The sequence below is a fragment of the Anser cygnoides genome, chromosome 1 (genome assembly GCF_040182565.1).
Source record: "Anser cygnoides isolate HZ-2024a breed goose chromosome 1, Taihu_goose_T2T_genome, whole genome shotgun sequence".
In the NCBI taxonomy this organism is placed as follows: Eukaryota; Metazoa; Chordata; class Aves; order Anseriformes; family Anatidae; genus Anser; species Anser cygnoides.
The window spans coordinates 57,532,891-57,549,131 of record NC_089873.1 but is presented as its reverse complement, the minus strand read 5'-3'; the positions used below and the strand labels follow the sequence as shown (position 1 = coordinate 57,549,131).

The 16,241-nt window shown below is 37.6% G+C and overlaps 1 protein-coding gene across 3 annotated transcripts in view; it reads right to left on the bottom strand.

Annotated features, from left to right (window-relative positions):
- Window positions 1-16,241, bottom strand: part of LARGE1 (LARGE xylosyl- and glucuronyltransferase 1) — a 283,073-nt gene that overhangs the window by 187,664 nt on the left and 79,168 nt on the right. For all 3 annotated transcript variants that reach the window (XM_048059080.2, XM_066996856.1, XM_066996869.1), the window contains one exon: window positions 12,763-12,949. In XM_048059080.2, coding sequence (XP_047915037.1) covers window positions 12,763-12,868 — 106 coding nt within the window. In that variant the 5' untranslated portion in view covers window positions 12,869-12,949. The remainder of the gene's footprint in view (window positions 1-12,762; window positions 12,950-16,241) is intronic.

Sequence of the window (16,241 nt, the reverse complement as noted above, 5' to 3'; positions counted from 1 at the left end):
AACATCCTGATTTAATTCCTTTGACTCCTGAATACAATAAAAACCATGAGTTCTGAACTAGCTTTGTTCAAGAAAGAATTTTCTTCTCTCCATCTCCTGACAGTGGTCTTCAGTTAAAGCCTGCAATGACGAAACTCACTGAGATTGACGGAGGAAATAAAAGGAGAGAAACCACTGAAATGCATCTTCAGAAGCAGATTATTAAATGTCCCGCAGACATCGGTGCGAGTGACAGCTGCCAGAGCTTAGAGAAAAGAGAGAAGCGGAAAATTAAACTTCTCATTGGGCCTGATGATGATTAATATCTCTTCTCTGATGAGCTGAAACTGCTTAATCTCTGCTACTAATATTGAATCACTGAGGTGCAAGTATGGTAGCTGAAGAGAAAGGGGGTATATGAGAACCTTTAAAACTGGGGAGAGGAAGAAAAGAGAAATAACTGAGGTATGTTTTGCTCCTAAATATCTAACCTGCTAAAGCAAGAAACTCAGAATGAAGCTGAGAGTCGCTATCAGCAGCTCTGAAGTCAGATTGCTGTGAGACAAGGCAGAACTCTTGGGCAAACAAAGTTGCACGATTTAAAGGAGATAAATAGTAGTTTCCAATTGTTTGGTTAAAGGCATTTGCATTCTACAGGAAGACTACTTAATTCATCACAGCTCCGTTCAAGTGTATGTGAACAGGCAACTAATACCTTCACCCAACTCAAACATGTTAGATAATTGTTATTTTCAGATTTACTTACCTCTGTGTATATTGGCAAAGCTTTAAAGAGAGTTAGTTGGAGTTCCTTGGAAACCAATAATTACGTGCAGACAGATTTTTATACTTGCTTCCTATAAGAATATCCTGCAAAATGCAACCTCTCTGTTGAGATTTTTCCCTTAAACCCCTGGGTTTGTAATGCACTGAAGCAAGAGGTGAAATAGCTAAATCCATTATAGTTAATACTCCTAGAAAACATTCTGTGTGTATTACATTTTCAGACCAAAAGAAACCTCTGTTAAAGTCACTGTAGATCACTGGAGATACACATTATAATAGTTTGATTAGTAGAGAATAAAAAGACGACTTTTATAGCACCCAGTCATCTGAAAACATTATTCCTGCTAAAGTTAACAAGCAAAATCACTGAGTTAGGTTAAATTAAATCCAGTGACAGGCAGGAAATTTACTGATTGTGAAATATTAAAGCTGTGGTATCAGTTCAGTATGATTCTAGAATACGGAATGACTTAATGCTATGAAAAAAATAAATGAAAAATCTGCTATTTCTTAATGCCATAAAGGTAACTTATAAACACTGTACACTGATTTTATGTTTTCTTTGGAGAATTTAGATTACAAGACTGTTAAAATATGAGTTTACAGGCCTTGATCCCATGAATAATTTGTTTGCCAAATTAGTGCTCAAATAAATCTTATTTCCTAACATTAATACACGTTCTTAACTTGCAGCTGAAACTGTTTGATTTGATCCTTCTGAAAGGTTATTTTTCTCAACTGAAAAGATAGGGTAAACTGGAGCACAGCACAAAGAATCCGCTTGGGGAAATAGTTTTGTTGAAAAGGGCTGGCAATGGATCATCCTGGTAACTAGTTTCTATCAGCTACAATAAGGTTAGTAATTATCCCATAGCTGTTTATAAAAAGAGATAAATTCGTATGTTTTAGTAGTTAAAGCACTCTCATCTATAGCTCTCAAGGTGATATTTCTTACAGTCTGCTTTATGTACTGAATTATCTCATAGTCATAATCACTTATTTTAGATGAGACTGTTAAAATCATCCTTTTAAAATATGTTTTAGAATCATAGAATCATAGAAACACAAGGTTGGAAGGGACCTACAAGATCATCTAGTCCAACTGTCCTCCTATCACCAGTACTACCCACTAAGCTAATAAATCATATCTTGAAGGGTATTTTTCTCATCTGCTTCTCATTTGTCACTTCCTACCTTGAACTCAGAAAAATCTGGACAAGGATTACAGCACATATCCTTGAACGAGGTGGAGTAAGATATTCAGAGATATGCTAGAATCTTCAATCAGATTTGAAATGAAGTTCAGAAATCTGGTAAAGTTCTGGCATATCTAGATGGCACAGGTCAGATGCAGGGATCACCAGCCAGCTTTATTCTATCAGCTCTACAAAATAATACAGCCTGCACTATACAAGATATTAGAGACTGTGCTTGTTAACAGTCCCTCTAATCTTAAAAATCTACAAATCTTCACAAGCCAAGAAAACTGTTCTATGCAATTTTTTGGGAGAACCTAAAAATCTGTCTACCGATTCCATTTTGAAACACTAATTAAACAAAAGACTGCTTTGACTTCTCTGGGAGAGATGTACTGACAAGTAAGGAAGGACAGATGAGTGATACAACTCAGGCAGTTGGACTTGATGATCTTTGTAGGTCCCTTCCAACTTATTCTATTCTATTCTGTTCTGTTCTGTTCTATAATAGGAAAAATAGGAAAGGAAGAAAATGCAGGGAAAAAAGGAACACAACTACTTCTGAATTATTATTTTTACTCTATTTAATGACATCATAAACAGATAGCTCACCCATGTCTTTTATTCCAGCACTTCCTTCAAGTCCTTTCCAGCATATAAGAGTATTTCTGTCTTATTAGCTGTGGCTTTATTTCAGCTCCAGACATAATCCTGTCTGTATTACAAGAATACTATGCAACATTCTTTGAAATTTAACCACACTATGACAAGCTCAATCCCCTGTCTAAAGAGCAAAATGAAAATGCTCTCGTAGCACCAACAGCTAGCTATAGATGCACTGGTTTCAATCTACTTAGGAAGGACACTGATCCCTTTGAAGTTGTAAGGGGGCAGGCTCCACAGCCTTGAAATCAGTGTCCAAGCTGACCAGGCCAATGCTTCTCAGACTGGCCAATCTGTCCCCTAACAGTACTTGTGCTAGCTCAGCTAACAGCCCCACAAACAGGTGTGACTGTACTACAATCACACCTTCAGTTTATTTTGTAAATACACATTTTGGCTTTTCCAATTCAGGACTTTATGCCTTAAATCCAATCTTGTAAGCTACTCCAGGTGTCAGAAAGCGTACACTAGTGTAAAGCCACATGGCAACTTAATTGGGCACCTACAGAAGTTCAAGAATAAGTATGCAGAGAACAGATCATGCATCTCTTATTTAGTCCAGATGTAGACCTGTTATTAAAAGTTCACTAGCAGAGTACCTCATTATGAAACACTAATAAAGACAGTCTAATATTTTAACTAGTCTTATAAGTTACTTTTAAAAATACATATATAATAAATTTAACAGAACTGAAGCATGTCCTCTTATGGGCTGTGGATTTAACTTAGGAAAATGTGATGAACCCAGCATTTTTCTTAATTTTACTTTCAATACTTTCAGTTACTCCCCCCACTCCAGCTACTGATCTTTGCAAACTATGATATTTAGCAATTTAAAAACTGAGCAGAATTATAAAGGGAGGAAAAAAAAGTTTAAAATCTTGATGGTTATATCCTGTACTTTGAGTCATATTTCATAGAACTATGCAGAAGGATATTCATGCTACAGGTTAGAAGAAAAATGACTACAGCAGGGTAGCTCAAATGGCTTGATCATTTTTAAATTAGCTAAAAACATATTATTCTCCAGGTCATCAACTCTTCCTCCTATTGTTGGTATCTACAAATTTGAGTGAACCAGATGACTGCTATCCGCCCACTTTTTTTTTTCCTTAAGTTAGCTGTGCATTCCACTCAATTCTCCAAGCAGATCTAGGTATATCAAAAGAAAAGCCCTCAGATTCGAGTCTCAAAACAAGAATTGCAGAAGGCAAAGCAACACAAGAGAGGTAAAACTTCAAGGGAGGGAAATAACTACTCAACTGAACAATTCAACAGCTGTCATGATTGAAAAACGTTTGAAAAGGGTAAAGATGAAATAAAGAGATATATTGAAGATACTGGTATTCTTAAGCTAAGCATACCTAAAACACATCCATCTAATATCAGCACATTAACTTTCATACTCTGTTGCTTTTCCTAAACCATCACAGAGCATTATCTGCAGAACAAAAGAACGATCAGACATGATAGGTGAAGTACGTCTTGGAATTTATTTTTAACTTGGTAAAAGAGCATTCAGTTTGACTCCTTCTCCTTGTATTATGTGTATTTAAATAAATATTCAAAATTAAAGTTTCAAAATCACTGGAAGACACTACAGATACAATTTGCTGTTTAACAAGAAAGATTCTTATTTCAAGCTTTTTCCTGATCTCAAAGAGCACAGATTTTAAATATAAAAACTCCACAAAACCCATGTACCACAAGTCAGTTGTTCTGAGTTACCTGAAATATTCACCGGAATGAAAATGCTAAATTTTTATTTCAATCTTTTAAAACATTTCATTATTTTTTCCATCCTGTTTAGTATACACTTGTTGACCTGCTTGCCTGCTCACCCCCAAAACCTTTGTTAGAGGCTTTGTTAGAGGGAAAGAAGTCAGAGGTAATGAAGCTTCTGCAATTGTCAGGAGCACATGAGAGAGATGAGAGATGCTATATATTTTCCCATTGAGAAATATGCCGCAACATGAGCTCAAGATTTATTTAGACACCGAGAGACCCATATGGGAACTAGATTTTATAAATGCCCTAATTGTGGGAAAATCAGCTTCAACATCAATCAGCTGCATGACATTGATCACAGCAAGTCAGGCTACATTAGTTCCAGCACTTAAAGAAGGTCTGCCGTACTTATAAAGCTGCACATTTTGTTTCGAAAAGCCAAGCACTACTTGTTAGGGGTTGGGCTTTTTAAAAAACATGACACTTCAGCTCATCTTGCTTTACTGTTTTTCTGGAGAAAAATATTTTTTGACTACAATGTTGGGGAGTATCCACCTTTGTAACAGAAAGAGGAGGAAGCAGGGAATAGCTCTGCTACTGCTAATCTTCCAGACAGCCCTGACAGGATCTACGGGATGTCCCTTCTTCTCAGAAGGAATCTGCTTATCTTTGTATAATAAAACTTTTATATACCACATTTTCCCAAAATGTTTGCTCAAAGAATAGGGAAGAGAAAGATGAGGAAAAATCTTGAGAAAACTCACAGATGATATTCAGCATGAGCCTCTGTTCCTAAGAAGCTGGCACCTTAGTCCTGCTCAAAGAATTCCTTTCTACTCTGATCTTTATGTTTCTGCCAGAAATGACAAACTAAGAGCCAACTAGAAACAAAAAGCCAAGACAAAACTGGTAGATGTGTTCAGAAACAAAAGATTTAAAAAAAAAAAAGAAAAACACCATTCAATCAAGAGATGTATAAAGAAGAAAGAAGGTAAACCCACAGCTCACTTTACTTTTATGAAAGAATAAATGTACTTAAAAAAAAAGAAAAGGAAAAGGGTATCAAACGAGAACATATGTGTCTGGGTACTGTAATTCAAAAGAGCACTGTGGACTTGCTTCTTTTGGTACAACAACCTGACCAAAGAAGTGGCCACTCATGGCATTTCCTGAGATTATAATATATTGCTTTAAGAATGTGAATTTCTGGCAAGCTAAGGAAGAAATAGCACTAACACAACTATTTGGGTGTTGAGCCATTCAGCGGACCTTATTTGTTACAGATGAAAGTGTATTACAGGAACATAAGTATTTAGTTTACTTAAAACAGTGGTTGAGAAGAAAACCACTTGGTCCTCACAACTCCAATCTTTAAAGCAAAATCTAATTCTGGTAATACTGAATTTGTAAGCTAAAAATTAGAAGAAACAGCTTCACAGGTTTCACAGCGGGGACCTTCTGGTAAAAAGAATACTTCAACCAACCTTCGTATCCAAATCACAAGGGTTTCATAAAAAGAAGAGTTTCCTAGGATAACACAACAAAACTCAGAATAAGCTGGAGGTCTTTACTATGGTGACTGATTTTACTCTTTTGGGATCTCTTTTGGGACATACTGAAGAAGGCATCTTGATTGCAGCTGAGATAAAGAGGTGATGAACTGACAATTTGCAGCGTATCTCCTAAAAAAAATAACAGAAGAAGAGTAAAACACCAGTCCAGGATGGAAATGTGCACAGAAGCAGCTTTTTAGAAGGGGTTGAAATGAAGCCAATCTTAACTAAAATACATCTCCTGAAAACCTGTTCTGGCACCCACCACAGTAACCCCCTTATTATATGGAGAGGCACCCTTTCAGGACCTCTTTTCTCAGAACTTTATTAAAAAGACAGGATCAATATAGAGGTTGAAACTTCTACTTTAAATGGACATTGGATTAAGTTTTCTTGTTTAATCCTGTTGAGACACACAGTGGATAGAATTCAGGCAAACTCTGCAAATCATAATGAAAAAGCAATTTCAGATTTTGCCCCTTTCTGATTACGTTGTCTGTGAAGGGATTATTTTCTGATATTTGTACATCAGTTGAAAGTGTCTGACAGACATTTTAGCAATTAATTACTTATTTATCTCCTGCTTTGAGCAACTTATTGTAAGCACTAAAAATTCAGGCAGTTTTCATCATGCACACAGATCATGTGATAAACTTTTGGTGCTTAACTGGATAAAGCTGAACTCCCAGAATCAGTTTACTGATTCAAGTATTCACAAAAATGATTTCAAAATCTGATTCCCATGAATATTAAAACTGGATATTCATTGTTTCTGTAGACAGTCTCCCCAATTAACATATCCACTAGAATATTTATGGAAGGCATACACAAAAAGAGTGTGAACAGCATCAAAGTCAATCCATTTAAATACTAAGATGAATATTTGCAGCCCTCAATCATTTCATTTTATTGTATTTTATGAGGTGTTTGCCCAACTCTGGCTTCAGTCATATCCCTACAGATTACTTGGACTAAAGTGTGCTCTATGTCAGAGAAAGATAGTCACCCAACACTGGAGAGGACAATATAGGAAAGCAAGTCCCAGGAAAGAAGGAAGGCTCTGCTCTTAAAATGCTAGCCTTGCAGGTAAGGAATAAAAGAAAAACAAACCTCAGATTCCTGCTCTCTCACAGACATGATCTCACACAACTTCTTCCTAAGTTTTCATCTTAAGTTTGCATTACTGACTCTTCCTTTCCTTGAATATATTTTCTAAACAGAAGCCATAAACAAACACTTGAGCCCTTCCAACCTCAAGTGGATCCACCATGCAGAAACTAATAATTCAAGTGTATTTTCATCCTGTCAAAATGGAGGTGTGACTGAATATAATGAGGGCACAAAGCCACAGTGGACACGTTTTTGAAGAATCAGTGAGCTAGAGTGCATGTGTCAAATTACCATTCCAAGTATCCATTTTAGGCGACCTCCATAGTAAAGGGGATAGTAAACTGCTGCTTATAGCTGGGAAAATGATGCCTGTCCTGGAGCTACTATGGGTTAGGGAAATTCTTATTTTCTTTCTAATGAAAATTCATTATGTATTATTTAATTATTTCCTCTTCCCTGTTTTAAATGCACTCCACCCTTCTCACTCTATTACCTTGCCTTTTGAATGCAATTTAAGAATGTTGAAACAATTAGCTTTTTCATTCAAAGTAACTGATAACTGAAATTACACTGCCTGTGTGTATTATTAAAAACAACAACATTAACCAGGTACGTTCAAAGGCTATATAATATTCAGAATCCTCTTTAATATTCTAGTTCACAACCTTAATAGACATTTATACATGATTAATGAGGCTTTTAGTAGCTGTTGCTGTCACAGCTTGGGTAATGCCACCTCCAATGAATATTCCAAGGCAGGGTCTTACTTGTGGTGTCTGACTGACAGCTGTGAAGTAGCAGGGTGCAATGTACTCTCTGACAAGAGAAACAAAAAATAAAATGAAACAAAATCCTGCCCTGTAGAACTGAAAACTATTTAAAAAGCAACGCAAGGGAATTGATCACATTGGGGCATATTTTATATTACACTAACAAAGGGCTTATAAAGGGTTTCTAAATGTGATCTCACTGCCACGCTAGGCAAATGAATAACCAAAGTCCTTAGATATAAACATATATAAAGGAGTAATGTAATTTTTAATTACATCAAGAAAGCATAATTTTAGGGGACAGAACTACAGATATCACCACTGAAGAGAGACATTTGATTCCAGTGCCCTGAAACAAACAAAAAAACAACTGCCAAAGAATTAAAAAAAAAAAAAAGCACAAAATTATTTGCCATGACAACTCAGCTAGCTCAATCGGTTTAGCTTAGTAGAAAAAAAAAAAGACTGAGAGGTGATTTAACTGCTGTATGTAAGTACCTTTAAAAGGAAACATACTGAGCTCTGACAGGGGAATTAGTATGGATTTACTAACAGTAAATCACGCTTGACCAACCTGACTGCTTTCTGTGATGAAATGACTAGATCTCTGAATAAGAGAAGACCAGCAGATGCAATTTCCCTTGAATTTAGCACAGCTTTCAATATTGGTCTCCTATAGAAACCCTGTATCCAAGCTGGGATTTTACAGTCTAGATGACTGATCTACTGGATGAGTGCAAAACTAGCTGGGTTGTTGGGCTCAAAGGGTGATGGTTACTAATTCATGTTCTGTCTGGAATTCAGTTACAAGTAGAGTTCCTCAGCATCTCTTCTGGACCATTTTTTTTCAGTATTTTTATCAATAACCTGATGGAGAAATCAGAATTCAACCTTACCAAGATTGCAAATGACACCAAGCGTGGGGAGTGTAGTCAAGGCACTTGCAGAAAAGAGTGCCCTCCAGGGGGACCAAGACAGGCTGGAGGAATGGGGCAACAGCACCCTCATAAAATTCAGCATGAATAAGGCAAAGCCCTCTACCTGGGATGGACTAACTCTCATAATGGCCTTGCTGGACAGTATGTTAAATATGACCCAGGAGCATGCCTGGATAGTGATGAAGACCAATGGCATCCTGGGCTGTATCAACAGGAACACAGCAAGTAGATTATGGGAAGTAACCGTTCCCCGTTACTTGACACTCATCAGACCACATTTGGAGTACTGTGTCCAGTCTGGGGTTCCCAGTATGAGAAAGACATTGACAAAAGGTCAGTGTAGGGCTACTGAGCCATTCAGGGGCTGAAGTGCTTGCCCTGGGAGAGCCAGGTTTGCTCAGCCTGGAAGAGAGAAGGCCCAGGGGACTCACCAGGAGCCCACAGTTCCTACAGGCAAGATTCCAGAAGACAGTGCCAGGCTCTTCACAGTGACACATTGTGGGGGATGCGTGACATCAGCCATAAACGAAAACAAAGAAGGTTCAAACTAGATATAACGAGAAACTCTTCCACCTGAGGACAGTCAAGCAGTGGCACAGGTTGCTCAGGGAGGCCATGTTGTCTCCATCCTTGGAGGTTTTCAAGACACAACTGGGTAAAACTCTGAGAAATGTGGCCTGACCCTAAAGTGCACCCTGCATTGAGCAGGAGTTTAACCAGAGAGCTCCTGAAGTCCCTTCCAACCTGAATAATTCAGTTAGTTTATAAAAATACTAGGTCATGAGAATGTATTTAATCTAGAGGAGAAAAGTATAACAAGAACCATTTACTTGAATCTGAAACCAGATGAACTGAAAAGTTCTATCACTACCCAAAGAAACCTAGTGCCAGAAGCTGTAGAGGACTCTCTGCTCCTGCTGATTTCAAATCAAGGCACTGTGCTGTAGCAAGGCATGTTTTACTCAAGTATACATAAAGACATTAAAACATAAGCAAACTATGTGACTCATAATGATGTAAAAAAAAAAGAAGTCAGATAAATTGGCAAAACAGCTTTAACTCTCTGCCCATAATACCTACAAGTTTAGAAAAATGGTTAAATAAATGTTTCAACTTACTCTAATGTTTAACCAATAAACAAAGATGAAAGCATCCCCCATGCAAAAATTAAAATAAAAAGAAACCAGACAGAGAAATAATGGAAAGAGTTACTAACTTTACATCATTTGCAGTCCTTTTCAAGTGCATGGCTTCTTAAGCGGTAATGGGCTTTGCTCCCTGGTTTGCATTTAAGATTAATTCACACTGAGAGCTTTAAGTCACCTCAAATAGCATGTAGCAGCAAATTTCAAGATCTGTATTGAGCTCCCTGTAAAAACAAAGGATTCTACACACACAGGAATTTGAAGCAGTACTCCATTTTCAATTGTGGACACAATTAAAATAGTCATTACAACAAGGCAGCATAATATTCTTCTAAAAGCAAAAAGGTGAGGCCTGCATTTGCTCAGCTTTTAAAAATCAAACAAAATCAGTATTTTCTGACTGCTAGATCATTAGTTTTCAAGTATGCAGCCAGCGCCCTGTAAGTTTTCAATTTAATGTGAATCCTATAAGTGTTTCATTCTAGAATGAGTTCATGGAGTTACTGCCCATTAAGGTAGAATTTTAAGATACCAAATAAATTTGCATAAGCAAATATCTGTACCTGGCATATAACTAATTCAAAAATGTATTCAATATACACTGAAAATCTTTAGATGTTCTTACTTGTAATTTAACTTGGAATCCAATTTTGTTTTGAAACCAAGCACAAATTCCTCAGCCAGGGTTACATAAAAGAAGCTTGCTTGGCATTTAAAACAATGACTTTTCAAAATTATCAGACTTAGTGTTTGAACAATTTTTAAAAGGCTGAAACACCTTCCTCCTGCTAAGATAACTACAGAAGCTGAATAGTTTTTCTAAGCTTGCCAAAATAGTGCAGCTATTGCCAAACATAAAATGCTCCATTTTTTAAAAAAGCTACTACGTAACAAGAAGTAAGAGACAAAACATTTCCTAACCTTACCTAACCAAAGTATCAGCACTGAACTTAAGGCTGGAAAAAAAGTTCATTAGAAGGACAATTAAAAAGGCAAACTTGAGGTTCTCCACATGAATATAGAAGACGAAGGATAGCTGCTCCAGGTATAGCAACCAATGGCCACCCAGAGGGATCTGGATTCAAATTGATTTTACGCAGAGATATGCTTTAGGTATTCATTAATTTCATGTGTTCATCCTTCTCTCATAAGAAGTGTGTAGAGGCAGTGGCCAGAACTAATAGTCTTCATACAAGGAGAACAAAGACAAAAGCCTCATGTGCTTGCAAGTTTTGGCCAGGTAGGCACTATATAACTAAATTGGAAGCCCATAAGACATTTCACAGTATCAACTTTTAAAGCAGGGTATAGCATATTTCTACATATCTTCAGAAGAAAATGGGCAGAATCCAGCACCTGGATATAGCTCCAAAGCAGGAAGGAGACCGAGAAGTAATACAACTATTTTATTGTCTTCTCTAATAGAAGAACATCCTAAATGAAAATGGATCATCTCAAGCATGTTCATAGTGACACCACTGTTCTGTAAGGTGACAGCAGTCTTGAGAGTAGGCTTATATTGCACAGCAAGTCCTAGACTGAACTTCCCAGGCACTCTGCTGGCTACTCAGCCACAGCTTCAGGCTGTGTATTTTTACATTGTATTTAGGAGAGCCAAATGTGAAATATCTCTAGATGGACAAGGTAGTAACCACCCCATCCTTATGAACAAATTCAGATTCCCTGAAAACTGAAACTGAGCCCATTACAAGCTTTCACACTTCTGAGAGCTATTAAACCTGAACCAGTTAAGTTTTTAATGTGGGTGGCATGGACAGTGTGGAGTCTGGTCTTAAGCTTGGGCTTACGTGATATTGTTGACATTTCCTTTGAAGAATTAATCACTACACAGGTGAGATGAAACACTTTGGTGAACACAACCAGTACTGCAACAGCTGGGCTACACATATTTCCATTTTGATATTCATGCTCATGCTCACCCCCAGACTGGAAGACGATCAGGCACCACTGCATGGATTGTGGGCACAAATACAAAGGGCAATGCAGCAGCATCATAATAAGAGTGGAGAATTGTTAGAATTCAGGAAATTGTATTGAACAAACCTTGTACTCTGAAAGCTCCATCAACTTTCATGCATGCTATGTGATGGCTGTGTAGAAGCCCTTGTTCCATGCTTCGTTTCCTGCTACATCTACACCTCTCAGAGCAGAGTCCAACTGCACAATCTCACACTCCACAAAGTAAGTAGCACCAGTGTGTTCCCTGGTCCAGTGAGCAGTAGCATTTGCATGTGAGGACACAGGACAAGAGAAATCCTGCAGCTGAGAAACCATTACCCAGCAGAGTCCACCACGCAAAGAACCATGCTAGACATCTTTCCCTGACTTGTGCTGTAAACCCTCCATGCTCCTGGAGGAGGATACACTCCCTGCTCAGTGTCCTAAAATCAGACTCAGTGGCCTATATCATCCAGACATATGAGGTCTCACACACACATCCATAAAAACAAGAATTGTGTAAGAAGTGCCCAGAATAAATATGGGTAACTTTTTAAACACTTCTTAACAGTATTAAGTGCAGATCTGAAATGAGGCATTAATTTTAATTAAAGTAAAAACTTAGAGGGCATTAATTTTAATTAAAGTAAAATCAATTTTTAAAAATCGGGGAACACAGAGAAGAAACGAGTAAGGGGAAATCAGATTTTTTTTGTTGCATTTTTGTAAAAGTTCAAAGATTAGATGAAAATGGAACAAGTAGTGAGAACATGGTAAGGAAGGCCCTTTGTTGAAATCTGCACCTGGGGAGCCATTTCCTACGCAAGCTGAACTAGCTTTATTTAAATAAAACCAGTGATGACTGATCTACATTTGCCTGCTCTGATACCAATCATTTAACACATTCTCCCCCCCAGCCATTACTCTCCTCCTACCTTCAAAACTCCCAGCAAACAGATAAATCCACGTTATGGCTGGCACGAAGAGGACAGTCAGAGAGGCAGCCAGGAATTTCCGTCGCCCTCTGCAGATTCCCAGCATTCTCTCAGGAGTGCAGATTCCCAACCCAGTGCCGTTCCTATGTTGGAAGCAAATAGTCCACAGCCTCCCACATATTACTCCCTGAAAAGTAAAGGAGAAAATGTTTTAACAGCTTATCTCTCTACATAAATGTAGACATAGCCAACATTCCAAAAGAGTTAAAAGACCAAAACTAAAAATAGGGTTACAGCAATTGCAAAGCAGTACCCATTTCAACATTAAGCGTAACTACTTAATAATATAGCAAGTTTTAGAAGTCCTCTGCAGGACAGTATGTCAATAAAACACATCATATCACCTAAAGACACACTGAGCTAATCTTACAAAGAGACATTACCTTTAATTGTTTTTATTTGCCACACTTTAAAGAAACTCTGGATGCTTTGATGCATACACAGTGTGGTACCCCTGGTTAGATAAGAGAAAGCCACCCATATGTCTTCACCTGCTACCGAAGAGTTAAAGTCACACCAGTGAATCAATGAGCCAGCTGCAGGTGGTCATGAACTCCAGATAGTGATTGGAAAATGAAAGGTAAAAATTGGGGTTAGAGGGGTGTTATTAAAATAACCCAGTTTGATCACTGCAAAGCAATGCTGATGAACTATATAAAAGGAAAAAGAGAAAATACGAAAGGAAGATTGTTTAGTCAGAAACAGTGGGTATCAGGAGCTCTAAACTACGCTGTAAGAAAAGAAGAGGATTCGGGAAAGTACCACCATTTTTATGAGCAAAACCAAATTACAAATACAATCTTAATTTGTCTAAAATAATTGTTTTGCATTTCACAGAGGCTGAGATAGCAAAAATAATCTGATGATTTTAGTTCACAGGAGAATGAATATTGCCATACCGATGCAGGTATGTAGGGCGCAAAGATAATGTTTCACATCTTTTTCCCTTTTTTTTTTTTTTTTGAAAAGGGAAGAAAGCACAGGGAAGTCCAGAAAGGCTAGTAATAGACTACAGGAGTTAGAAAAGAAAAGGGAGATATTAAGTCAAAAAAAAAATCATGTTTTGTGTGAAAGGACTTATGTTTCCTAATTTAAAAAAAAAAAAAGAATTGGTGTACAAGCATGACAGGGAAAGAAGCACAGACTCTAGCAGTACAAGGTGTTTAATAACAGCACCTTTTGGCTTGTGCTTAAACTAGCACTAGAGCTGAAATCAGCAATTAAAGCACTTCTACACAGACATATTAGCAATAACTACTGTGTGCCTTGAAAATATGTCTGAGCTTTGCAACCCCAAGTACATTGCACTGAAAGTCAATTCTGAAATCAAATTACAGCAAGAAAAAGAGAATTATAGACAAGAGAAATGGGTTCAGACAAAGAGCTTGGCTGCTGGGGATACCTGGCTACAGTAATCAGGCAAACTTACAGCTCTTCCTCAAATGTTCAATAGAGACCACTTTACTACACTACAGTTTAAGAGCCATGATAGCACTCCTGACCTTGCAACTGATAAAATGGAATATAATTTGTCCAGAGCCAGCAGAAAAAGCATTGCATTGTGTCAGCTTTTCTACTCAATGAATGCCTCATCACAGAGATTTTGCAGAAAATATGTGGACAGACTTAATATTAACAACTGTAGTGTTGGAGTCACTGTGTTAGAGACACACATTTGGTAGATAAATTGTGGAGGACTCTTATCTTTATTCACTTCATTTGGATAACGATTACATTTCATTTCTTTTCCTTGCATCACATAGCTTGTACAGCTAGTCTGAAGAGAGTCCTTTACATGACTACTTGAAAAACATAGATGATTCTCCTGGGTTTTGTGCTTTACACTTGCTATACACAGAATCACCTACTTTAAGTAGAAATTACTAAATTACTTCCCCCCCCTGCCCCCGGCAACATCATGGAGTGCACCATTAACATCAATCTGTGCATATAAAAATAATCTTTGAAGAAATTAACTTACAAGCAGTGTCATTTTACAATAGTAACATTTTGCAATGCAACATGCTTTGGACACACACTGCTCCTACCAATGATGCCGGTAAAACCAACAGAGACAAGACTAAATGTTTCAGAAATTATGCAGTTACAGGTAAACTGATACACATTTTCAGGATAGTGACACCCAGACTCTGAAGTCTGGGGTATAGTAGTGGTAGTGCACTGATTAGTGCACTGATTATCCTGAAGCTGCGTATTTAAGAAAAAAAAATTAACTGATTTTCCTAAATATTCTTTTAATTACCCATGAAAGTGAAGTTTCTGAACTGGGCAATGTGAAGGATGAAACTTTTCTGGCCCATGAATGTAGAACACCTTAGCAAATTAAATATAAGGAGCAACACTGAACTCCCAATTCATCTGCAAAGGAAAGCTAGGAAAGTGGGACATTGTCTTCTACAAATTGTCATCCTTCAGAAAAAAAAAAAAAGAAAGAACGAAAAAAAAAAAGCCACATTATTCTGCACACTCATGCACATCTTTTATCTAACTAAGAAGATACTTGGGAAAATCCTACATAGACAAGTCAGCTTGTGATGGATCACTCTAGGAAATGTTGAAGTACTTCATTTAATAGTGCTTTAAAAGAGAAAACAGCCATAAGCTATTTCAGAAGAAGTTTCTACTATCTCCTCACCTTCCTAAAGCTGTGAAAAGCTTCTTGATTCTTAGATACTAGTTTTCAGAGAATAAAATCACCACACCTGCTGAGCATTTTTTCCAAACTAGACAATGCATCATGTGCAAAATACACATAAGTAATTCTGTAAAAGGTCCATGAATGGTAATGAAGGTGTTTAGCTTAAAAGAAAAGCTTTGGACTCAATCATTTATTTATTATGCATTTTACTTGTAAAACTGTTACCTAATGTGCCATCTTCAAATACACTGGAAGAAGGTACTGCAGTTGAGTTTTTCCTTCAGTCCAGCAGATGACAGCTTGGTATTTGTCACGAAAGGAGAGGGAGTGACAACAGTGGCTGAGCACAGAACAGGGTAGCACCATGCTCATTTCCATTGCCTTTCAGACCTCTCCTACAGCACCCACTGCTCGTCCAGACTCCACCTGCCTAGGAGGACTTAGAAAGCAGTCCCACGGTAGGTGAGAGAGTCCAATCACAAAATAACTAGTGGTTCCTCCTAATCTATTGCCTAATGTTAGTAGTTTCAAATAAACTTACTGGGCTACGCTGACAGACAGTAAGTAATACAGCAAGCTCAGGCCAGCTAGATTATTGCTAACAGTGCTATAAAGGGCTACTAGCTTGGACAACGCCTGTGTGAGAGGTCACAGCGGGAATTAAAATAAATTGGGTTTCTCATTGCAAAGACTTACTCGTGACCTTCTTACCACGTAGCAACAGTGAACTGAATGCCTTTCGTTACCTTCGCATATGGTT